The sequence below is a fragment of the Vicia villosa genome, linkage group LG1 (assembly GCF_029867415.1).
Source record: "Vicia villosa cultivar HV-30 ecotype Madison, WI linkage group LG1, Vvil1.0, whole genome shotgun sequence".
In the NCBI taxonomy this organism is placed as follows: Eukaryota; Viridiplantae; Streptophyta; class Magnoliopsida; order Fabales; family Fabaceae; genus Vicia; species Vicia villosa.
The window spans coordinates 1928000-1954771 of NC_081180.1; the positions used below are offsets into that span (position 1 = coordinate 1928000).

Below are 26772 nucleotides of genomic sequence, written 5' to 3' on the forward strand. Positions count from 1 at the left end.
AGATAAAAATTATTTTAAAGTACTTAGCTGGGATTTTATGTGGCTTGATCTTGAGGGTGTATGATGGAGCTTCACAACTGGCCGTCAGATCCTATGCTAGTATTGATCCAAAGGTGGGTGCGTGAGGTCGTATGGTGAGGCCACAGTAGGATGTGTGCGCTGGAACACTTGAAAGATTGTTGTAAAAATTAATAGACGCCTGAGGGAATCGAACACATGTGCTGATACTTCCAGTCTTTCCTCTTTGCCAATGGAGCAATTCACGTTTGCTGTTAGTGGATCACATAAGTAAAAATAAATAAATAGGCAATTGCTGAATGGAAAAGTCAAAAAGTTCAGAGTGGGACCCCCCTGTGTCATGCTTCGCCAATCAAAAAGGAGAGAGAGGGTCAGAAGCGTTTGACCAGCGAACCAAGTCGCGCCACGCGTGCGGAGAGAGAACGAATGGTTGACCAGCCAGTGAAGCAGCGACACGCGTTCCAGCTCCCCATGTCATCATCTTCAACCTCCGCACCTGCGGATTTTCCTGCGGAAACTGTTGGGACTTTACCTGCGAATTTTGCTAAGCGCCCGTCTCCATCAACCTGCACCTTCGAAACACGAAAAACAACAACAAAGAGACACTCCTTTGAACCCAGGTCTCATAATAAAGATCCTCTGAATTCAATGGAGGGATTAGTTTTGGCTGAAAACACTCGTAGCCATGGGTACGAAAAGATGAAAGCTTTATCTCCAATAATGGCAAGTGATGTTTCTGACGTTCATGAACCCATGTAATAATCCAGATTCATTCTAAATAACTCAAGGAACATGTCAGTACGTTTAAATTGCTTTGAAATACCATAAATTATGCAATACGAAAATCAGAAAGAATGAATAAAGTTGTTGCATATGATATGTGCATTCCACGTATAGTTAACCTTACAAATTCCTTAGACTTACCTTATGACGTCTCAAAAGTTGAATGGAAAGATCGAAACCACCTGACTCTCGCTGTAAGAATAAATCTCGAGTGCCCTAACTTTTGATAATTTGAAAGCTTCCAAACCCTAGTCTTTTCCACCAGTTTTTTCGTCCCCCCCTCCTTGCAGCATGTTTCTATATATATAAGGGTGGAAATAGGTCAACAAGAATGGGCTTGGATCCATGTTATTTGAAAGATAATTTTTTATTGAAAATTATGTGATTCTTTTCTATTTTTGCACAAAATCTTGAATCAACTCTTCCAATCCTATTTATCACGATTTTGTACTTAAATGAAGAGTATTTTGATGATTGAATTTGATTGTAAAATCAAATCCTTGATTTAAACTAATTTTTTCATATTTATAATGATTTATTCTTATTTAAATGAATTAAAAAAAAATTCAAATAAATAAGATAATTATTATAAAAATAAAATAATCAATTTAAATGAAATTATAAGGCCCATAGAGATGTTTGGAACTCAAAAGTTAGGTCCACTAGTCAAAATAAGCAATTTTGTTCAAGTTGACTTTTGTGCATTTCTCCAAAATTGTCCAACTTCGTCAATGCATAAATCTCTCAATTTTGATCGTGTGAAGGTGTTCTATGACTTTTTGGAAGGCTTAAGATGTCCTCTAAAACCTCCTTTTGGTTTCATCTCAATTGAGTCTATCATGTTCAAATTATGAGCTTCGAGAAAAAGTGACTTTCGGCGATCTTTTAGAAACTTTAGGTTTTGTTGATTTCTGAACTTTTCTTGATGAATCATGATCAATCCTTGATCAAATGATGAATGATACTTCATAACGAGGATGTTGACCACACATTAGAAGTTTTGACTGTAGTTTGACCTTTGGGTCAACTAGTCGATTTATTGATCGTTCGGGCCATTGAGTGAGCAATCTTTTGAGTCAGGGCTTGAAACTTGGCATGAGGATTATTTGAATCATATGATAGACCATGGAATCCACTTGAGGCATCATAAGTTGACTTCTCTTTGAAAAAATCAAAACCCTAGTTCACAGGCGTTTGTTTAGGAGGGATGTCTTTGAGCCCTGCGTCTTGATTTGTCTTTTGAATAGGAGAAGTGGTATGGGCAAATTTTGGGGTATGACAGCTGCCCCTGTTCAATTATCTTAAACCTGAAGATGTAGAGTGGTTTGCGCGCCAGTCGGTATCTGAAGGTGGAAGATGATTGAACATAAGAATACCAAGAAATTTGCCCTATTTGAAGTAGGGACTTTTGTCGGAGATGGGCTTGTGGATGCCATCTGGTAGTTGAATTTTGAGAAGATGTTGTTTGCGCGTTGACCGTGTCATTACCGTTCGTGGTACATGAATTAGATCCTTGGGAATTGATCGTGTCCGTACCCTTCGTAATACTTGAGTTAGATCTCGGAAAGATGATCGTGTCTACATCGTTCGTGATGATAGAATTAGCTCTCTTATCGTGTCAGCACCGTTCGTAGTAACCGAATTAGACTTTAGAAGCAGGTGATCGTGTCCACACCGTTCGTGATGATGGAATTAGATCTCTGAGATTTGATTGTGTCAGTACCGTTCGTAGTATCTGAATTAGATCTTGGAGAGATGATCGTGTCTACATCGTTCGTGATGATAGAATTAGATCTGAAATTTGATCGTGTCAGTACCGTTCGTAGTATCTGAATTAGATCTTCTGCCGTGTCAGTACCGTTCGTAGTAGCTGAATTAGACTGAGAAGGTCAGTGACCGTGTCTACACCGTTCGTGATGATAGAATTAGATCTTTTGTCGTGTCAGTGCTGTTCGTAGTAGCTGAATTAGACTGAGAAGGTCAGTGACCGTGTCTACACCGTTCGTGATGATAGAATTAGATCTTTTGTCGTGTCAGTACTGTTCGTAGTAGCTGAATTAGACTTTGAAAGTGATCGTGTCATTACCGTTCGTGGTAAATGAATTAGATCTTCGAGCATTGATCGTGTCATTACCGTTCGTGGTATATAAATTAGATCTTGGAAGGTTGGAGATTTTGTTCGTTTGTCTGTATCCTGCAATAGACATAGTGTCGCTACCGCGAAAATTAACAGAGTCGCCACTAACATATTTATCCTGAAAAGGAAGGGAATGCCAGCAAACCACAAAACAAAACAACGGTCTCACGACCAGAGAAAAAGGGTAAGGGAGTCGGTTACGCGAGGGGAAGGTATTAGCACCCCTCGCGCCCATCGTACTCGATGGTATCCACGCATGTGTCTAAATCTATGGGTGTGTAACAAATCTACGCTAATATGGACTAAAATGAATGCAGAATGTAGGGAAAAGAAAGTGTTATGCTCGCACAGGCCCTACCCCGCTGCCTACGTATCTGTTTTGCAGAATCAGAGCTACCGTAGCTCGGCTAACTAATTTCTGTTTGTTTTGTGTTTTTTAGGTGAACGAGTTACATTCACACTCCGCTGCTCGACCTTTGGAGACTTATGCTTGGGAATGGAGCGGAAATAACAAGCTCTTAAGAAGAGAAAATTAAAGAGTGTGGTTTGTGTTTTAAAGAATGCATGAGGAAGACCTAAGCTAAGGGGGAAAGCTTGCTACCTAATGTTATCATACAAAGGGTATCAGTCTAAACTAAACTAATCAACCTACGAGGGAAAAGGGAAGCAAACAATAATATCACACAAACGAGCATCCGCTCGTAAAGCAAACAAAACCAACGGTACTGACCGAATGGTAGAAAAGCGGTCCCGCCATAGCCAAGGGGAGCAGCTCAACCCAAGTCAACCAAGCATTAGACCTCGCGAAAATGATCGGGCCATAGACAAGAGGGCGGACCCCTCTCAGCAACCAAGCCGTCACGGATCGTAAAGGAAAACGGTGCGTGCGTACACCGAGCATCAACGTCGAGCGACGCGAGCTATAGGAAAGACGGGGGTCCGATTGCATGAACCCTTTACCTGACATACTCGATAACAAGATCTTTTGCACGTTCGGAAGCAAACAACGCGAGGCGTGCGCCTACCAAACAGACTCGATGAGACTAGGCGGGGGTTGATTACGAACCCTTGACCGCATGCCTTCCATGAGGACTTAACGGAGTGCCATATAGGACTTATTACACCGTGACTCCCTGCCGCAAAGCACAAATATAAACACACCAACAAAAACAGAGCCTCTTTCGAGGACTTGACCAGATGCATGTCTAAGTCCTACTTCTCATGTTATTGGATGATGCGGGAAAGCGATAAAGTGCGAGAGAAATAAAATGAAACGAAATCAATACCAAACGGATGATGATCCGTAAACTAAAGCGAAGAGAGCGAGTAAACTAGGATCCCGCGAGCGAGCTAGCAAAAGCAACAGCAAACATGTCAGCACTCCGATTAGAATCCGCATAAACAATCAAGAGTCGGCGCGATGAAAGTAAATCACGCGCCAACGTGTGCATCGGGCACAACGAATACCATACACCTGCAAGGGAAACAGAAATCCGGACAAGCAAGTATAATGATAAAGGATGCGTGTAGAAACGCGAATCAGAGAGAGGATAAATGTCGTGTCCCGCAAATAAAGCGGAACACGAGAGCGGGCATCGACCAGAGCCTCCATGTTGCCTTGCATACTAGCACACACGTTAGAGATAACAAAGCACCGCAATCGGAATTGCGTTATTGAATTATAAGCTGAATCGGAAATGGATAACAGAATAGAAAGTGAAAACATAACAAAAGCGAATAAGACGAAACATGAGATAGCATTCAAGAACAAATCAAATATGTACACTAAAACTACGGAAGCCAACACAAGTATTTACATGCACAACAGTACACCGAAACGGCGAAACCGGGTAAAAACAGTGAAAACTAAACTTGTCAGAATTAAACCAAAATTTTATTGCAAGGTTAAAACGTGCTAAAGAAGTCAAATATGCAATTAGAATTTACAAAATCGGCCCGGAAGCGCGAATTTCAAGACGGGGCAGAAGCAAAAACGATAAAAAAAAAAGTCGGTCAAAACAGAAAATAAACTGCACAAACAGCTCCGAAAATATTGTTACGTATGAAAAACATTATTCACATGCTCAAAAATTCAAAAAGGTTAGAGAGATATGGTACTTTCATTTAAACCCGACGCGTCGCGTCAATTTGCAAAATTGGGGGGAAAAAGAGGATAGCATTCATGTTATAACAGAAAAATTCAGCACTCAATAGCAGCACTCAATCAATCAAACAAGCTCTATTTCCATCTTGTATCAACAACTTTATCACAAGCCAAATGTACAACAATTTCCTTCAATTTCTACACTTTTCATGAGTCAAAATAAAGATGAAATGCTCTCAAAACTACACAACCAGAATTATGCATTGAAAAGAGTTTAAAACAGTCCCTATAAGTTTCACAAATCATGTTATATTCCACTATCAACAATTAGGATTCAAACACTTTATGCTCATATGTCTTCTAAGCATTTTCATGAGGCAAGTAAATGAAATACAACACGACCAATACTATCTAAAATTCTGCATCATAGGCCTCATTATTTCAACACAACAAATAAACCATAAACTCTAAAAAAAAACTTCATTACTTATCCTTGAATCAACATAACACGTCAACACTTAGCATGAATTATTCCTCAAAAATTGACCCTCGAATAGCAACACAAACAAACACGTTTAATTTTCAGCGGCATCATATTCAAATTAACAACAAAACTAACAACATTAACACCATCCTTCATGTTCAAAAGTCCAAACCAAACACTCAAATTTTCATTCAAACCATAACTCTAAATAATTTTCAGCGTAAGTACACTCATACTTGCAACAGAACAAAACCACAGCATCGACACCAAGTTGACTCAATTATTATTTAACACAAGCAACAATTATTATCACCATACACAACAAGCATACTAGCAATTAATGACGAAACTCCATGCGGTGCAGCCCCCAATTCACGTTTCAATAAGCATGGCATCCATCAGATTCAACATGTAACATAGAAACTAACCAAAATCCATCATGCTGAGTCAGAACAAATTATCCTTAAGTAATTCACAAGAAAACTCCTCCCCAAGTAACACTAATCAAGACTTAGCAATATCCATCATTAACCAATATCTATTTCGCCAATTACGGGACATACATCTCATGCCGACAAACATTTTATCACATTACTCTCCAACTAAATAAAAATCAAACCTTAATTCCACCACACAAGTTCAATTCACATAAACATGGCATGAAATAATTTTCCAGCATTATCACACTTTAACCACACTATTTCTCAACCAATTTTCATGCTAAAACTTCACCGATTAGTAGCCTAAATTTCCAGCACTTAAACACTTATGTCAACATGTTTTTATGCATTTTCAAAGCACCAAAGCAACATCAAAACAGTATTAAAATTCCAGCAGCAATTCATCATCAAAAAAGCATCAAAGTGTCAGCCAAAACACCACCAAAACCATGTCAAATTTTCCAGCAACTATGCATGTTCATACAACCATAATTCTATGCATTTTGAGGTTCTAAAACAACAACAAAACACCATACATTCCCAGCACTAACAAGTCACAAAATCAACAACAATTCATGAGCAAGTATCACCAATTAATCACTACATCCATATTATTCATTATTCAAGCAATGATCAAATCACATCTCTCACAATTAATTCATCAAACATGTGGTATGCATTCATTCAAGTTCATATGCACTTGAAACATATCATCAACATAATCCATATTAAATTTCCAGCCCTATCTTATCTCATATCAACACATTTTTCACTAATTTTCTTAAACAAACTACAACAACAATCAACACCGAAAATTCACAACAAATAACCATCAACCGCACCTTGAACAACTCTTATCTATTTATGCACACAACAATTCACATCATTAATCATCAAGCGAAATTAACCATAACAAAACGACAACATCATCATCAATTCTCATGTTCAACTACCAATTCAAGTGCTCAAATCTTCACATAAACCATAATTCTAATCAACTTTCAGCATCTAATACTTGAACCGCAACAAAATCGACTCGAGAATCAAGCAAGGAATATCAATAAACTTCAATTCAACATCTATTATCAACTACACATAATGATTGCCAAATTCATCCATAATGTGAACAATTGAAACAGAGACTAAAAGATTGTGGCATTACCGAAAAGATGAAGAGGAGGCTGAAACGGAATTGATGGCCGCGATTCACGATCTGAAGCGGCGAAAGGGAGTAGTCTTCATGGCACACGACGAAGAGAAAGAGGCGCTGGTCCGTGGCGGTGATCGGCGGCGCGGAAATCGCTTGACGGATGGAGCTGCTCGTAACCAAGGAGCGCAACGGAGAGGGTGGATCAAATAAGAGACTCCATGGTGATGATTCGGTGATGAGAGAGAGAGAGAGAGAGATCCTTGAGCTTCAATCAATTTGTGTGTTGGTGCGTTCTTGAGTTCTTCGTGAAACTCATCATGTTCTTGAGAAAAATGAAATAAAAGTTGTGTTTGATTTTAGAGAGTGGAAGGAAAGAGTTGGATTTTTTGTTTGTGAAGCGAGGGAAAGAAAATTGTGAATTTTGGGAGAATTCAAGTTATCAGAGAAAAGGAGGGAAAATTGTTTTTATAGTGTAAGTGGTGAAATGTCAAAAATGCCCCCGACGTATCTCTTTTTGCTTATTTTTGGGGAAACATGAATCGGTGCGAAATTCGGAGATAAAATGAACATCACTGCGAAGGTGACCAAATTTGTGACTCGTGGCCGCGAGAATCGTCTCAATCCGACAAACGGTGAGAAAATTATGCGTGTTTGAATGACGAGAAAAATCGGTTCATCTGGTGCGACTGTGCAGAATTTTGTGCGTACCGTTCAAAGAACGTGATAAAACTCAAACTTCGGCTCGAAATCTGACTTAGCACGTGTGACGAAGAATCGAAGATAACGAAATTTCCGAGTGAATGCCGCCGGAATGGACTTCATACGATAAAAATCGAAAAAGTTATGAATTTTCGAACTCGGCGCAACATACCCGAAAGCACACTTTTCACTGAAAAATCAAGGCGTTCTTCAAAATGCTGGGAATTTTTAGTGCATAATTGGTCTTCGGTCCGAACATATAAAATCTTGGTAATGATAGTACGGAGCTCCAGTTAAATTTTCAAGCGAATCCGACGAGCGGATTGTGAGATGTGAATTTTTTTATTGTTCGAAAACCCTACATTCAGCACCGTTTTTCACTGCGAAACCTCAAGTAATTTGCAAATCTGACAACCTTCCTCAAAGAATTGGCTTCCGAGCCGAACATGAAAGTTGTAGATATCGTCGAAACGGTGGAGACTACGCGGGACCTTAACTCATATCACCTTCCAAATAGTATTTGTGAATTTTCTCGTACTTACACTGTTTTAAACCATTCTTCACACTTTACTACCTTAACATCTCAAGAACTCTTTATTTTTTTTCTTCAATTTTTGAATGACGAAATAAACGTCATTATTAACTTATAGCTCAAATAAAGAGGGCAAATTTTGGGGTGCAACAGCTGCCCCTATTCAAACTTCTTGAACCTGACGAGCGAGAAACGAAAGTTTCGAATCGTTGAGGTGGAAGGAGATTGAATACCGGAATGAACTCGAAAATTTGCACTCTTGATCAATAGAAGATCCTGTCTTATAATAAGACGGAATGTATCACCCCGCAGGCGAGGATAAAAAACTTCAATTGATCTGGATAATAAATATGCTCCAACTTGTGAAAAAGGAGGAACGGGCACCCACAGGCAGGGGAAACACTTCAAATGATCTGGGCATCAAGAGAAGGAACATCTCGACTGATCTGAGTATCAGACGTAGCAGATGTCTCCGAACATGCATCGGGATAGATGTCTTAAGTCGATCTGGGAATCGAAGGAGATACACCGGTTGATCTGAATATCAACGGGTAATAAGTATCTCTGATCTGGGAATCATGATCTGGGAATCTGGGCAGACATCTCTTCTGATGCAATTAAATCATCAGGTAGATATTCCTACTAATCTGGGAATTAGCGACTAGCTCCTTCGTAAGACCACGGGGATCCGGAGGCGGTTCCTTCAACTGAACTGGTAATCAGGATAGGAACAATATCTCTTCCGAACTGTGTACGCCGGGGAAAGAATGCCTTTAAACTGATCTAGACATGATGCTAGAAAATAAGTAGGACAATCTTCATCTGAAAGACAAAGTCGATCAGGCAGACATCTCCATCTGATCTGATGATATCAGTGGCTTGCTCCTTCGTAAGATCTTGGGAGATCCGGAGGCGGTTCCTTCAACTAATCTGAATCTGAATATTAGGATAGGAACAGATATCTCTTCCGAACTGTGTACGCCGGGTAAAGAAAGCGTCTTCAACTGATGGTTAGGCATCAGGACTGGGCAGACGAGTTTCTTCTTCTGAACGAACTAAATCGTCAGGGAGTAGATATTTCCAACTGATCTGATGTATCAGAGGGCTTGCTCCTTCGGAAGATCTATAGAGATCCGGAGGCCGTTCCTTCAACTGAGCTGGATATCAGGATAGGAACAAATATCTTCCACCGATCTAGGGGCATCGGGAATAGGAATGTCTTTGAACTGATCTGAGCTATGCCAGAAAATAAGTAGAACAATCCTCTTCTGATTCAAAACATCAGGATAAGCGCCTGTAATGACTAGGCGAATATTGCTCTCTAGGGAGCATTTGAATCTGGATAACTGTCCTGCAGAAAGAAACAGATATGATATGATTTATGCATGATGCATGTATGAATGTTTATAGAATAACGCTCCCGAGAAGGAAGACGCTACACGCTTTTGAGAATGCTATGCAAATGATGCATGATCCGAACGTTGCTTAGGGAGGCAACAGATGAGCACTGAATTGCTGAAGAAGTCCTGGAGAGAGTATAGAACTCTGCGGGGAGGACAAGATGAGTGATCAAGGGTCACGACTGCGAGCTGGCAAAGATGGATCAGAAATCTGCTGGAGACGATCAAATCTGGATGCGAGCTCTGTATGGGGAAATAAATCCTGCTTGGGGATATGAACATCCCACTTATCTGCTTGGGTAATACCCTAGAAACTTCATTGGAGAAGCAAATTCTCGACATTCTGGGGATACGGAGATAAGAGCAAGTCATGAAGACAACTCTGATGGGGAGTGACCAACTAGCTTGCGTATGACGCATTCCGCTGGGAAAATCCTTGAAGGAAACAGATTCTGCTGAGGATGCATGCGAATCTCTACTGAGGAAAGACTCGGTGGGGAAGATGAATACTTCTGCACAAAGATCCACTGATGAGATGAGGAATCCGTTGGGGATAAGGACTTAGCATAAGAACCTTTTGTTAAGACAACTCCACTGGGGAACGAGATGACTCTCCTGGGGAGAACAGGTCAATCTGTTGGGGAGAGAAAACGCTCTACTGGGGAGAACGAGGAACTCGGGCAAGGAACCTCATTAAGAGCTAGCTGGGGAATCAGACACCATTCCATCATGATTCAACTGGGGAGAAAGCATTCCGTCGGGAATAAGGCTTCTGGAGCATAGAGAATGCATTAAGATGTGCTTTACTGAGGATATGAGAATCCTGGAGCAAGGAAAGTCCCATCTGAAAGTACTCAGCTGGGGAATGAGAATCTTTCATTAAGAAACACTCGGCTGGGGAGTGAGAATCTCTCATGATTAAGTCCGCCGATATGCTGATACGAAGCGCTTGCAATCATGTACCTGCGAGACAAACAAATGCAAATGCCCCAGGATATAGCATGGTATCTTAGCCTGCCATCCCAGTTACACAAAACTTCGAAGTAGATTCAAAGATTTCATTTCTAATCATGTATTGTAAAAGCAATGCAGTTTTCATATGCAAAGTTTAACACAAACTTAGGACGTTTTATGCAAACAAAACGGTAAAAGAAAACAGTTGTTTAAGATAAAAAGGATCTTTATTAATTGCAAAAGGAATGCTCATAAAAGAGCGAACACTTTTCAGAAGTAGTTCCTAGTAAGAGGTAACCACACATTTATTGAGTACAAGAGAAATGGTAATGTGAAACGGATATCCATTGGTTTCGATCCCGCTATCACTTTTATAACTCCGACGCTCTCATCTCCTTGCTTTGGAAGACCGTACTCATTAGGACTGATCACTGCCCAATTTAACAACTGATTGATATGACATCACCAAACTTGTGGACCCGACGGGGTTTGTGAGCGCCTTTAGGGATTTGAGTTGCCAGCGATGCAAAACTCAAGAACACGGAGTCTTGCTTATCCCTCGGTCGGGAGCCCTAAACAAAGTGAGTGGATGTTGTGCATGCTTTAGGGATTTGAGCTGCCCGGTGCAAACTCAAGAACACGGAGTCTTGCTTATCCCTCGGTCGGGAGCCCTAAACACGACGATTGGAATTAGAAAATGCTTTAGGGATTTGAGCTGCCAGGTGCAAACTCAAGAACACGGAGTCTTGCTTATCCCTCGTTCGGGAGCCCTAAGCATGTATGAAGAGTGATTGCCATGGTGGCATGCGAGATGTAGTCATTCGCTTTTGTCCCTTTTTTGCCTAAGCCGCCCTTTCGGGTTTTCAACTTAGCGGGTATATTTGTTTCTTTTTCATTCTTTTGCCTAATTCATTTTCTTTTCTCTCTTTTTTCTTTTCTTCTTTTTTTTTATCAGGTCTATGCGAAGTATTTTTTGACTACATCTGCGTTCACAGGGTGCGGAAAGTTCTCGCCATCCATTGTTGCAAGCATCATGGCGCCGCCAGAGAATACTTTTTGCACAACAAAGGGGCCTTCATACGTCGGAGTCCACTTGCCTCGAGGATCGCCTTGAGGGAGAATGATTCTTTTGAGTACCAGATCACCTGGCTTGTAGCTTTGGGGTCGCACCCGCTTGTCAAAAGCTTTCCTCATCTTCTTTTGGTACACCTGACCATGTCCGATGGCCGCTAAGCGTTTTTCATCAATGAGGTTCAACTGATCCATCCGATTTTGTACCCATTCTGACTCGTCAAGCTCGACGTCTTTCATAATCCTCAAGGAAGGGATCTCAACTTCAACTGGCAATACTGCTTCCATACCATAAACCAGTGAGAAAGGAGTTGCCCCAGTCGATGTACGCACAGAGGTACGATAACCATGCAAAGCGAAAGGTAACATCTCGTGCCAATCTCGGTACGTCACTACCATCTTCTGCACAATCTTCTTAATGTTTTTGTTGGCCGCTTCAACAGCGCCATTCATCTTTGGACGATACGGAGAAGAATTGTGATGCTTAATCTTGAAGGACTCACAAAGCTCCTTCATCATCTTGTTGTTGAGATTCGATCCATTATCAGTAATGATCTTCTCAGGAATCCCATAACGACAGATTATGTTGTGTTTGATAAAGCGAGTAATCACTTGTTTGGTAACATTCGCATAAGATGCGGCTTCAACCCACTTGGTGAAGTAATCGATGGCAACCAAAATGAAGCGATGTCCATTAGAAGCAGTAGGCTTAATCTCTCCAATCATATCAATGCCCCACATTGCAAAAGGCCACGGAGAAGTCAAAACATTCAAAGGCACAGGCGGCATGTGCACTTTGTCAGCATAAATCTGGCACTTGTGACAAATTCTGACATGGTTATGACAATCAGTTTCCATAGTGGACCAATAGTAACCAGCCCTCAAGATCTTCTTAGCCATTGTATGCCCACTTGAATGGGTACCAAACTCGCCTTCGTGCATTTCCCCTATGATTTTTGAAGCTTCTTCCTTCACAACACATCGGAGCAACACACCGTCATGATGCCTCTTGTACAATACACCACCGTTGAGGTAAAACTTAGCTGCAAACCTTCTCAGAAACTTCTTATCAGTCACCGACGCTTCGGGAGGATACTCTTGAGTTTCGAGGAACTTTTTGATATCATGATACCAGGGATTACCATCCAACTCAACATCAGCCTCAAAGCAAAATGCTGGTTCGTCCAATCTGTTGATGGTGATGTTAGGCGCTTCATTGGCCCATTTCACTTTGAACATGGAAGCCAAAGTAGCGAGAGCATCAGCAAGATTGTTCTCTTCCCTAGAAATATGCTCGAATGTGATCTCATCAAAGTAAGGAATGAGTCTCATCACATGCTCCCTGTATGGAATCAGATTCTGATGGCGAGTTTCCCAATCTCCATTGATCTGGCTAATGACAAGATTGGAATCCCCATAAACTTTCAAGTATTTGATTCGCAAATCGATCGCAGCTTCGATACCATAAATGCAGGCTTCATACTCAGCCATATTATTAGTGCAATCAAAACAGATTCTAGCTGTAAATGGACTATGAAAACCTGAAGGAGAAGTAATTACAGCTCCAACACCATTCCCGAGTGCATTAGAGGCACCATCGAACACGAGCGTCCATCGCGATCCTGGTTCGGGTCCTTCCTCCGGTCCGGGAATGTTACAATCTCTGATGTACAACACATCCTCATCGGGGAATTCAAACTTCATCGGTTCATAATCTTCGACCGGCTGGTGCGCAAGATAATCCGCCAACACACTACCTTTGATGGCTTTCTGGGTAGTATACTGGATATCATATTCAGTCAAAATCATTTGCCACCTGGCTACTCTTCCGGAAAGAGCGGGCTTCTCAAAAACATACTTGATAGGATCCATCTTGGAAATCAACAAAGTGGTGTGAACCAACATATACTGCCTCAGCCGGCGAGCAGCCCACACCAAAGCACAGCAAGTTTTCTCGAGCAGTGAGTATCGGGATTCACAGTCGGTAAACTTTTTGCTAAGGTAGTATATTGCATGCTCTTTTCGGCCAGACTCGTCATGTTGACCCAGCACACATCCCATTGAATTTTCAAGAACTGTGAGGTACATAATCAAAGGTCTTCCTGGAACTGGAGGCATTAGTATCAGAGGTTCCTGCAGATACTCTTTCACTTTTTCGAATGCTTTTTGACAATCATTATTCCACCTGGCCGTCTGATCCTTTCTTAGCAACTTGAATATTGGTTCACAAGTGGCCGTAAGATGAGAGATGAATCTAGCAATGTAGTTCAATCTCCCTAAGAAACCACGAACCTCTTTTTCTGTTCTCGGCTCAGGCATCTCTTGTATAGCTTTTATTTTCGCAGGATCGACCTCAATACCTTTTCCACTAACAACAAAGCCCAACAACTTTCCGGATCGCACTCCGAAAGTGCATTTGTTCGGATTCAACCTCAGTCTGAATTCCCGAAGCCTTTCAAACAATTTCTGCAAGTGAACCAAGTGCTCTTCTTCAGTGTGAGACTTTGCAATCATGTCGTCGACATACACTTCAATCTCTTTGTGAATCATGTCGTGAAAAGAGTCACCATGGCACGCTGATACGTTGCCCCTGCGTTTTTCAACCCAAAAGGCATGACTTTATAGCAGAAAGTTCCCCATGGTGTGATAAACGTTGTTTTCTCCATGTCTTCTGGTGCCATCTTGATCTGATTGTACCCAGAGAAGCCATCCATGAAGGAAAACACTTTGAAAGGAGCAGTATTATCTACCAACACATCAATGTGAGGAAGAGGAAAATCATCCTTTGGACTCGCCCTATTAAGATCTCTGTAGTCCACACACATCCTGACCTTTCCGTCCTTCTTAGGCACAGGAACAATATTCGCAACCCATGGCGGGTAATTCACAACTTGCAGAAAGCCAGCATCAAATTGTTTCTCAACCTCTTTCTTAATCTTCTCAGACATATCTGGGCGAGTCCTTCGAAGCTTCTGTTTGACAGGAGGACTATCTTCCTTGAGAGGTAGACGATGTACCACAATATCTGTATCGAGACCAGGCATATCCTCATAGGACCAAGCAAAGATATCCGCATACTCTTTCAACATAGTAATAAGCCTCTGCTTCACACTATTCTCAAGCGCAGCCCCTATCTTGACTTCTCGAACTTGCTCTTTAGTACCAACATTTACCATCTCGATTACCTCTTGATGCGGCTGAATCGCTTTCTTTTCTTGTTTCAACAATCTGGCCAACTCATCGGGGAGATCACAATCTTCATAAGCTTCCTCCTCGGCTTGGTAGATCGGATTGTCAAAATCATAATAAGCAATAGCGGAACTGTTACCAATGAAATCCGTGGTAGTGGAACATCTGCATGATTGATGTTTTTATTTTAGTTTTATTTTTATTAAGCTATGTGCGAGTGTGTGCAAAAACATTGCCATTTAAAGGAAAAAGTTAAAAGAAAGACAAAGAGCAAAACATTTGAATGCAAAAACGTCCTTTTATTTCATGATTAACTTTGAAAATGCGAACTGCATGGCCCTACAAATGATTCACTACGCCTTGGGCAGAGCATAGGAATTATTGCATGATAAGAAAAGTAAAAACAAGGAATTTACTCCTGAGCTTGTGTAACTTGGATGACATCTTCAATTGTCCAGTTGCGAGGCATCTCCCCAGGAATACTTGGACGAATCCAGCTATCAAAATCACAGTCACTATCCACCTCCTCGCCATTGACAATGGCATTAACCTGGCCATCTTGAATGACACCACCACTCACAAACTTGATCGGGCTAAGGATATTAGGCTTTGGCGATGCGATACGCTTTCCAGGACTGAAACCAAGACCATTCTTGTCAAATTTGGGACGCACATCAATTACTTGCCCCCAGCCTTCCACCTTTCCAGTCTCAACAACAACCTGAGCGTCTTTCAGAGAAGACATAATCGTTTCTGGCTTCGTTATCTCATAAGGAGGAGTTCTCACAGCATTTACAGCTTCAAACGCTTGGAAAGGCGTCTCATGTATTTCACCCTCGATCTCCACATATCGGAAAGAGGACAAGTGACTCACGATATAATCTTCCTCACCACAAACTGTAACTACTTTACCGTCAATCGGATACTTCAACTTCTGATGAAGAGTGGATGTCACAGCACCAGCCTTGTGAATCCACGGTCGTCCTAACAGACAACAGTAAGCAGGTTGAATATCCATCACATAAAAGGTTGTAGTAAAGACCTGAGGACCAATCTGGATTGGTAGATCTACCTCTCCGAACACAGACCTCCTTGAACCATCAAAGGCGCGCACTACCAACTCACTAGGCCTTAGCTCCACACCGGCATAGTCAATTCTCATTAGAGCTGATTTGGGAAGCACGTTCAAAGAAGACCCAGTATCAACCAGAACACGGGACAAAGTCGTCCCCTTACACTCAATCGAAATATGCAAAGCCTTGTTATGGTTTCTCCCTTCTGGAGGAAGATCACAATCCATAAATCCCAAACCGTTCCCAGCGGAGATATTATTGGCCACCGCCTCTAACTGATTCACAGATATTTCATGCGGGACGTAAGCACCATTCAGGATTCTCAAGAGAGCATCTCTATGACCTTCTGAACACATAAGCAGTTGCAAGATGGAAATCTTTGACTGGGTCTGACCCAACTGCTCAACAACTTTGTAATCAGACTTCCTGATGATTCTCAATAATTCCTCCACATCCTTGGAAGACACAGCACTATCAGGTGCCCCACTCTGAATCGGAGAGTTCTGGACATCGGGCACTACTTGTTTTCCTTTGGCCTTAGCCAAAGCATCTGCATTGTTTTGAACAAGCTGAGGGGAGAACACCCTACCACTGCGAGTGATCCTACCAGTACCGGCGAAGTTATCAGTGTTTGCAACTGAGGCCTCAACAAACTTCTCTTTAGATGGCTCGCCTTCTTCCTTCGTGCCATAGTAATATACGTCTGAACCATAATGCCAAGGGATGGCCTTCTCACTCTCATATGGAATAGGCCCTGGCACCGTAATCATCAACGCCGCTGGTTGTTCCTCATACGGGATACTGACAGGTATCTGAATAGGCACCTGAATACATATTGGAACAACTGGATCATAAGGAATTGAGATCACAGACACTTCACCATCCTTACTCTTCGCACCTCTCAACCTTCGATAGAACTGAAGAGGACCCTCGTCAATCAGCTTTTGTACCATACCTTTCAAATCAGCACAACCTTCAGGTTGACTTTTGCAATTCTCACAATCAACACCACAGCCCGGGAAGATACCGCTATTAATCAGATGTTGCTTCACAGATAAAAGAGGAAAATTCAAACAGCTCACTTCAGATACAACCCTTATCTCTTCACTCTCAATGGCATTCACACCCGAACCTCCGTGAGCAGGCATCGGATTATTGACAATATTGGGTGTAGGAGTGAACTGAATAATCTTTTGGTCCAACAAATCTTGGACTTTGTTCTTTAACGCAATACACCTCTCGGTATCATGCCCAGCAGCACCTGAATGAAAAGCACATCGTGCATTCGCATTGTAATTCGGAGATTGTGTGTCCGGAGCATTCGGAGCATCTCTCAAAGTAATCTTTTCAATCTTAAGCAAATGTTGCAGCACCTGAGCATAGGTCATAGGAATCGGATCAATCTTTCTGTGAGGCCTAGTCCTGGGAGGATAGCGATCATTACTGGAACGCTGTCCCTGCTGATGTTGTTGTTGTGGTACTGGGATCATGACAGCATTAACCTGTGAATTATTTCTCCCTGAACCTCTTCTTCCATATATGGCATCTGCATTGCCTTCTTTCCTTCTGGCATAACCTTCAGTTTGCTTCTTACCACCAGTGGAGTTAGAAGAAGCTCCCAACTGAATTTTCCCCATCTTGAGGCCCATTTCAACACGCTCGCCATATCTCACCATTTCAGAAAAGTTTGCTGAAGCACTACAAGCCAAGTAGTAGTGTCCAGACAAAGTACTGGTAAACATGTCAATCATCTCACGTTCAGTCATTGGCGGCTGAACTCTTGCGGCTAACTCACGCCATTTCTGAGCGTACTCTTTGAAAGATTCTTTAGACCCCTGAACCAAATTCTGCAACTGGGTCCTGTTGGGTGCCATATCAACATTGTACTGATAGTGCTTAATGAAAGCCTCCACAAGATCTCTCCAAGAATGGATATGAGTGCGCTCGAGTTGAACATACCATTCCAAAGAAGCCCCAACAAGACTATCCTGGAAGAAGTGCATCAGGAAACCTTCATCCTCAGAGTATACCGACATCTTTCGATAATACGCCTTAACATGAGTCATGGGACAAGTCGCCCCATTGTATTTGTCAAAAGATGGAACTTTGAATTTCGGTGGAATCCTCACACCAGGAACCAACCCCAAGTCATTGATATCCATGCCTAACACCCCTTTGCCTTCAACAGCTCTGAGACGTTCTTCAATCAGACGAAACCTTTCAACTTCATCATGCGCACCCTCAGCACTGTGCCTCGATAGCTGATCAAAGTTCTCAACATCGAAATCCAGATTACCACGGTTCTGAGTATCTCTCCTTCCCAACAGACGAGACGGAGGTGGAGGTGGAAACCCGTGATGCTGATTGAAAGGATTATAGTGTCCTCCCATACGAGCAAACTCATTCGGATCATGGTGATCATCAATCCTACCAGATACATCCTCAAACAGCCCTTGGCGTCCTTCATTCTCATTCCTTCTAGAATTCTCGACGAGAACTCGCAAGTCATCCTGCCCCTTGGTCACATTAGTCAATGCTTCCATAAACTGCGCCATCTGCGCGTTCATCTGCTCCGTCAGTTGAGCTCTCATCTCAGCCATTTGTTCCTGAATCTGTTCCATCTGCCTTCTCTGATTGCTCCTAGTCGGATACGGGTGATTAGCCGTCTTAGAACTCCTTCTGATAATAAAACAACGAGACATAAGATATAAGACCTGCAAAACCTGCAAATATATGACATGTATGATATATGAATGATATGCATGAAATGTTTGTCAATTTTCAGGTATCCAAGAGTTCATCCCACTCTCAGATAGGACATGGAAACCCTGATACAGAATATATTCGAACAATAATCCACGCACGAGAATAATTCAACAAACTGAGCATATTTCATTCAAACATAACCGAGAATTTGAGTTCATACAAACAAAACACATAACCGTGTCACAAAGTGCTTATAAGGCATACAAAAGAAATCCAGAACATCAAAATGCGACCCCATCCAACAATCCTGGACATGGGCGACAAACATCAAGAATACACATCAAATCAAACCCCTAGATCAAACAAATCCAAACCACAGCAGCACTAGGATCGTCTGACAACAGAATGAGCTCCTCCATCTCCTCTCCGCTGGGACCGGAAGCTTGCAAGCTCTTCTTCAAGTCTAGCTGACTTGGCTTTCTCTTCCATCAACTGTTGTTCTGAATCCTGCATCCTTCTCTTGCTATTGCTTTCGGACCTTCGCAACTTCGCACATTCCTGCTGTTTTTGGTACAAGCTTTCTTCCATCAAGTCATGAGATCGCCTTTGGGCACGTGTCATGCTTGAACCTTCACCTTGCGCATGCTTGAGCTTACGAGCCAATTCCGCCTTTTCGCGATCTTGAAAATACCTCTCCAAGCCAACCTCATTGTCCTTTGCTCTTAGTTTGATGTTGTCCGCTTCAGTTTGAATATAGAGTTCAGCCGCAACGGTATCAGATAAAACCACGGGAGGTTGCTCATACAATGGACATGACCTAGCAAATGGCAACAACAGATTTGCCACTCTTGCTTCAACCCACTTTCGGTAAGGACCCATAGCAATAGGAACTTTCTTGCTCAAAGTATTCTGATCTCTCCTGTGAACTTTGGTCCAAGCATACGCTATCTTTTCTAGCTCCAGAGGATCTTTACCATCAGCAAAGTACACTGATTCAAATGCTTCTACATCATTCTGAGCCCTTTCCATTGCATATCCCAATTGACGATAGGCGAGTGTGGGATTGTAACTAATGCAACCTCTGGTTCCCATGAGAGGAACGTTGGGATATTGACCGCAACTAGTGATGATGTTCCAAATCTTCCCCACACAATAGTTCCACCTGATGTCATAAGATGTGAGGTTAACAATCCTATCTGACCACTTAAGAGAACTCTTCTTGAGCACAAAAGGTCCTCTCACCGGCAAATGCAACATGAACCACTGATACAACAACGGAAGACAAGAACCAACAACATATCCTCCCTTCTTACTTCTCGAATGGATCGAAAAATAAGCGTCTGCAAGCAACGTTGGCACGGGGTTTTTGTTCATAAAGACACAAATTGCCGCCAAACTCACAAAGTTTTCTCTTGAAGGGAATAAAACAATACCATAAATCATGATAGCAAGCAAACGACTAAAATCAACCCACTGCTCCTTCTTCGCCGCATCCTCAGCCCTACTGATCAAAAAGCAAAGATAGAAACCAGAAACACCGCCCGATGACTTCCAATTTCTTTCCACCTCCTTTATACCCATGTGAAGAGCTTCAGCTATTTTTTCAAATCTCACAACCTCGGGAACTCGAATGAAAGGTACATCATCAGTGATTCGGATGTTGAGTATGTAAGAAAACTCCTCGAGTGTTGGCACCAGTTGATAGTCCTGAAATGTAAAACACCTCAACTGTGGATCATAGAACTGAAACAGGGTGATCAAAGCCATTGGATCGAAAGATGTCTTGAGGATAGAGAGCAAATTGCCATAATCATGATTGAAGTCACGAAGAACCTCCCCTTCCAACCGAGAACTCAAACCAATCAACCCCGAAACATCAATATCCGGAATCTTATAAGCTCTGGTGTGCCTTGTACGCTCCTTGACAGTATCAGTGGGAATGTCCATCTTCAACTTGAATGAACTCCTGAATGTCCCTGAAAAACATGACATGCAAATGCTTATTATACATATCTTTTTTTTTTGCGTTTCTTTTGGAAATAAATATGCTATGATGCAAAGTGGTGGGGCTTGTTGCCGCCCACCAGGCATTCTGGACTGCCGGTAACACACATAATACAGAGCCAAAGGTTCGGCCCCCAAATGGTATACCATACGGAACACGAAATGTCAATCTACAGAACCAAAGCCCGTAGTCAACAACACACTGGAACAGAACACAGACTACCACTTGAACAAGAACCATAGTACCCCACGAACAGGAACCAACAGTACACTCGAACAAGAACAGCGGTAACCCACGAACAAGAACAGCGGTAACCCACGAACAAGAACAGCGGTAACCCACGAACAAGAACAGCGGTAACCCACGAACAAGATCCGAAGTCACCATCAATGTACCTGTTAAGCAAAGATTGATTCCCGCCCCACTCACGGGTAAATCTAGGCCAAGGTAGGTCGAAAAGCCAACAGAGGATCGAATGTAGGCGCTATCATACGATATTGCCTCATTCCACCAAGCTCTGCCCGTGGATACGTGATCAGATCAATCAGGCATACGCCTTCTGTCCGTCACGGCCACTCTATTCCTAGTTCCTATGGTATCACTCATAGCCTGGGTATTGGGCCTTTTACCTCTTGAAACACCCACCCACAGATAGAAATCCAGACAGTCCAGAATATGATGCAGAAAAGTAAAAGCGCACATAGAATGCAATGCAAACAGATAAATATGCAAAGCGATAAAAACCCAAAGATAAACACACAAGCGCTAGGATCGACTCGCTAGGTCCGGACCAGCAACAGGTCAAGACGTCCCCAGCAGAGTCGCCAGCTGTCGCTACCGCGAAAATTAACAGAGTCGCCACTAACATATTTATCCTGAAAAGGAAGGGAATGCCAGCAAACCACAAAACAAAACAACGGTCTCACGACCAGAGAAAAAGGGTAAGGGAGTCGGTTACGCGAGGGGAAGGTATTAGCACCCCTCGCGCCCATCGTACTCGATGGTATCCACGCATGTGTCTAAATCTATGGGTGTGTAACAAATCTACGCTAATATGGACTAAAATGAATACGGGCCCTACCCCGCTGCCTACGTATCTGTTTTGCAGAATCAGAGCTACCGTAGCTCGGCTAACTAATTTCTGTTTGTTTTGTGTTTTTTAGGTGAACGAGTTACATTCACACTCCGCTGCTCGACCTTTGGAGACTTATGCTTGGGAATGGAGCGGAAATAACAAGCTCTTAAGAAGAGAAAATTAAAGAGTGTGGTTTGTGTTTTAAAGAATGCATGAGGAAGACCTAAGCTAAGGGGGAAAGCTTGCTACCTAATGTTATCATACAAAGGGTATCAGTCTAAACTAAACTAATCAACCTACGAGGGAAAAGGGAAGCAAACAATAATATCACACAAACGAGCATCCGCTCGTAAAGCAAACAAAACCAACGGTACTGACCGAATGGTAGAAAAGCGGTCCCGCCATAGCCAAGGGGAGCAGCTCAACCCAAGTCAACCAAGCATTAGACCTCGCGAAAATGATCGGGCCATAGACAAGAGGGCGGACCCCTCTCAGCAACCAAGCCGTCACGGATCGTAAAGGAAAACGGTGCGTGCGTACACCGAGCATCAACGTCGAGCGACGCGAGCTATAGGAAAGACGGGGGTCCGATTGCATGAACCCTTTACCTGACATACTCGATAACAAGATCTTTTGCACGTTCGGAAGCAAACAACGCGAGGCGTGCGCCTACCAAACAGACTCGATGAGACTAGGCGGGGGTTGATTACGAACCCTTGACCGCATGCCTTCCATGAGGACTTAACGGAGTGCCATATAGGACTTATTACACCGTGACTCCCTGCCGCAAAGCACAAATATAAACACACCAACAAAAACAGAGCCTCTTTCGAGGACTTGGCCAGATGCATGTCTAAGTCCTACTTCTCATGTTATTGGATGATGCGGGAAAGCGATAAAGTGCGAGAGAAATAAAATGAAACGAAATCAATACCAAACGGATGATGATCCGTAAACTAAAGCGAAGAGAGCGAGTAAACTAGGATCCCGCGAGCGAGCTAGCAAAAGCAACAGCAAACATGTCAGCACTCCGATTAGAATCCGCATAAACAATCAAGAGTCGGCGCGATGAAAGTAAATCACGCGCCAACGTGTGCATCGGGCACAACGAATACCATACACCTGCAAGGGAAACAGAAATCCGGACAAGCAAGTATAATGATAAAGGATGCGTGTAGAAACGCGAATCAGAGAGAGGATAAATGTCGTGTCCCGCAAATAAAGCGGAACACGAGAGCGGGCATCGACCAGAGCCTCCATGTTGCCTTGCATACTAGCACACACGTTAGAGATAACAAAGCACCGCAATCGGAATTGCGTTATTGAATTATAAGCTGAATCGGAAATGGATAACAGAATAGAAAGTGAAAACATAACAAAAGCGAATAAGACGAAACATGAGATAGCATTCAAGAACAAATCAAATATGTACACTAAAACTACGGAAGCCAACACAAGTATTTACATGCACAACAGTACACCGAAACGGCGAAACCGGGTAAAAACAGTGAAAACTAAACTTGTCAGAATTAAACCAAAATTTTATTGCAAGGTTAAAACGTGCTAAAGAAGTCAAATATGCAATTAGAATTTACAAAATCGGCCCGGAAGCGCGAATTTCAAGACGGGGCAGAAGCAAAAACGATAAAAAAAAAAGTCGGTCAAAACAGAAAATAAACTGCACAAACAGCTCCGAAAATATTGTTACGTATGAAAAACATTATTCACATGCTCAAAAATTCAAAAAGGTTAGAGAGATATGGTACTTTCATTTAAACCCGACGCGTCGCGTCAATTTGCAAAATTGGGGGGAAAAAGAGGATAGCATTCATGTTATAACAGAAAAATTCAGCACTCAATAGCAGCACTCAATCAATCAAACAAGCTCTATTTCCATCTTGTATCAACAACTTTATCACAAGCCAAATGTACAACAATTTCCTTCAATTTCTACACTTTTCATGAGTCAAAATAAAGATGAAATGCACTCAAAACTACACAACCAGAATTATGCATTGAAAAGAGTTTAAAACAGTCCCTATAAGTTTCACAAATCATGTTATATTCCACTATCAACAATTAGGATTCAAACACTTTATGCTCATATGTCTTCTAAGCATTTTCATGAGGCAAGTAAATGAAATACAACACGACCAATACTATCTAAAATTCTGCATCATAGGCCTCATTATTTCAACACAACAAATAAACCATAAACTCTAAAAAAAAACTTCATTACTTATCCTTGAATCAACATAACACGTCAACACTTAGCATGAATTATTCCTCAAAAATTGACCCTCGAATAGCAACACAAACAAACACGTTTAATTTTCAGCGGCATCATATTCAAATTAACAACAAAACTAACAACATTAACACCATCCTTCATGTTCAAAAGTCCAAACCAAACACTCAAATTTTCATTCAAACCATAACTCTAAATAATTTTCAGCGTAAGTACACTCATACTTGCAACAGAACAAAACCACAGCATCGACACCAAGTTGACTCAATTATTATTTAACACAAGCAACAATTATTATCACCATACACAACAAGCATACTAGCAATTAATGACGAAACTCCATGCGGTGCAGCCCCCAATTCACGTTTCAATAAGCATGGCATCCATCAGATTCAACATGTAACATAGAAACTAACCAAAATCCATCATGCTGAGTCAGAACAAATTATCCTTAAGTAATTCACAAGAAAACTCCTCCCCAAGTAACACTAATCAAGACTTAGCAATATCCATCATTAACCAATATCTATTTCGCCAATTACGGGACATACATCTCATGCCGACAAACATTTTATCACATTACTCTCCAACTAAACAAAAATCAAACCTTAATTCCACCACACAAGTTCAATTCACATAAACATGGCATGAAATAATTTTCCAGCATTATCACACTTTAACCACACTATTTCTCAACCAATTTTCATGCTAAAACTTCACCGATTAGTAGCCTAAATTTCCAGCACTTAAACACTTATGTCAACATGTTTTTATGCATTTTCAAAGCACCAAAGCAACATCAAAACAGTATTAAAATTCCAGCAGCAATTCATCATCAAAAAAGCATCAAAGTGTCAGCCAAAACACCACCAAAACCATGTCAAATTTTCCAGCAACTATGCATGTTCATACAACCATAATTCTATGCATTTTGAGGTTCTAAAACAACAACAAAACACCATACATTCCCAGCACTAACAAGTCACAAAATCAACAACAATTCATGAGCAAGTATCACCAATTAATCACTACATCCATATTATTCATTATTCAAGCAATGATCAAATCACATCTCTCACAATTAATTCATCAAACATGTGGTATGCATTCATTCAAGTTCATATGCACTTGAAACATATCATCAACATAATCCATATTAAATTTCCAGCCCTATCTTATCTCATATCAACACATTTTTCACTAATTTTCTTAAACAAACTACAACAACAATCAACACCGAAAATTCACAACAAATAACCATCAACCGCACCTTGAACAACTCTTATCTATTTATGCACACAACAATTCACATCATTAATCATCAAGCGAAATTAACCATAACAAAACGACAACATCATCATCAATTCTCATGTTCAACTACCAATTCAAGTGCTCAAATCTTCACATAAACCATAATTCTAATCAACTTTCAGCATCTAATACTTGAACCGCAACACAAATCGACTCGAGAATCAAGCAAGGAATATCAATAAACTTCAATTCAACATCTATTATCAACTACACATAATGATTGCCAAATTCATCCATAATGTGAACAATTGAAACAGAGACTAAAAGATTGTGGCATTACCGAAAAGATGAAGAGGAGGCTGAAACGGAATTGATGGCCGCGATTCACGATCTGAAGCGGCGAAAGGGAGTAGTCTTCATGGCACACGACGAAGAGAAAGAGGCGCTGGTCCGTGGCGGTGATCGGCGGCGCGGAAATCGCTTGACGGATGGAGCTGCTCGTAACCAAGGAGCGCAACGGAGAGGGTGGATCAAATAAGAGACTCCATGGTGATGATTCGGTGATGAGAGAGAGAGAGAGAGATCCTTGAGCTTCAATCAATTTGTGTGTTGGTGCGTTCTTGAGTTCTTCGTGAAACTCATCATGTTCTTGAGAAAAATGAAATAAAAGTTGTGTTTGATTTTAGAGAGTGGAAGGAAAGAGTTGGATTTTTTGTTTGTGAAGCGAGGGAAAGAAAATTGTGAATTTTGGGAGAATTCAAGTTATCAGAGAAAAGGAGGGAAAATTGTTTTTATAGTGTAAGTGGTGAAATGTCAAAAATGCCCCCGACGTATCTCTTTTTGCTTATTTTTGGGGAAACATGAATCGGTGCGAAATTCGGAGATAAAATGAACATCACTGCGAAGGTGACCAAATTTGTGACTCGTGGCCGCGAGAATCGTCTCAATCCGACAAACGGTGAGAAAATTATGCGTGTTTGAATGACGAGAAAAATCGGTTCATCTGGTGCGACTGTGCAGAATTTTGTGCGTACCGTTCAAAGAACGTGATAAAACTCAAACTTCGGCTCGAAATCTGACTTAGCACGTGTGACGAAGAATCGAAGATAACGAAATTTCCGAGTGAATGCCGCCGGAATGGACTTCATACGATAAAAATCGAAAAAGTTATGAATTTTCGAACTCGGCGCAACATACCCGAAAGCACACTTTTCACTGAAAAATCAAGGCGTTCTTCAAAATGCTGGGAATTTTTAGTGCATAATTGGTCTTCGGTCCGAACATATAAAATCTTGGTAATGATAGTACGGAGCTCCAGTTAAATTTTCAAGCGAATCCGACGAGCGGATTGTGAGATGTGAATTTTTTTATTGTTCGAAAACCCTACATTCAGCACCGTTTTTCACTGCGAAACCTCAAGTAATTTGCAAATCTGACAACCTTCCTCAAAGAA

General features: G+C 41.7%; 1 protein-coding gene and 1 pseudogene across 1 annotated transcript; both read right to left on the minus strand.

Annotated features, from left to right (window-relative positions):
• Nucleotides 1–1434: 1434 nt before the first annotated feature.
• Nucleotides 1435–25635, minus strand: LOC131626383 (uncharacterized; annotated as a pseudogene).
• LOC131645243 (uncharacterized) lies at nucleotides 19125–20687 on the minus strand. Its single transcript, XM_058915917.1, has one exon. It carries the CDS (start codon nucleotides 20685–20687, stop codon nucleotides 19125–19127), a length of 1563 nt encoding a protein of 520 aa, XP_058771900.1.
• Nucleotides 25636–26772: the final 1137 nt, after the last annotated feature.

What these genes read in the sequence shown, in the direction of transcription:
- LOC131645243 (XM_058915917.1), bottom strand. Translation starts at nt 20,687, where the DNA reads ATGGACATTCCCACTGATACTGTCAAGGAGCGTACAAGGCACACCAGA.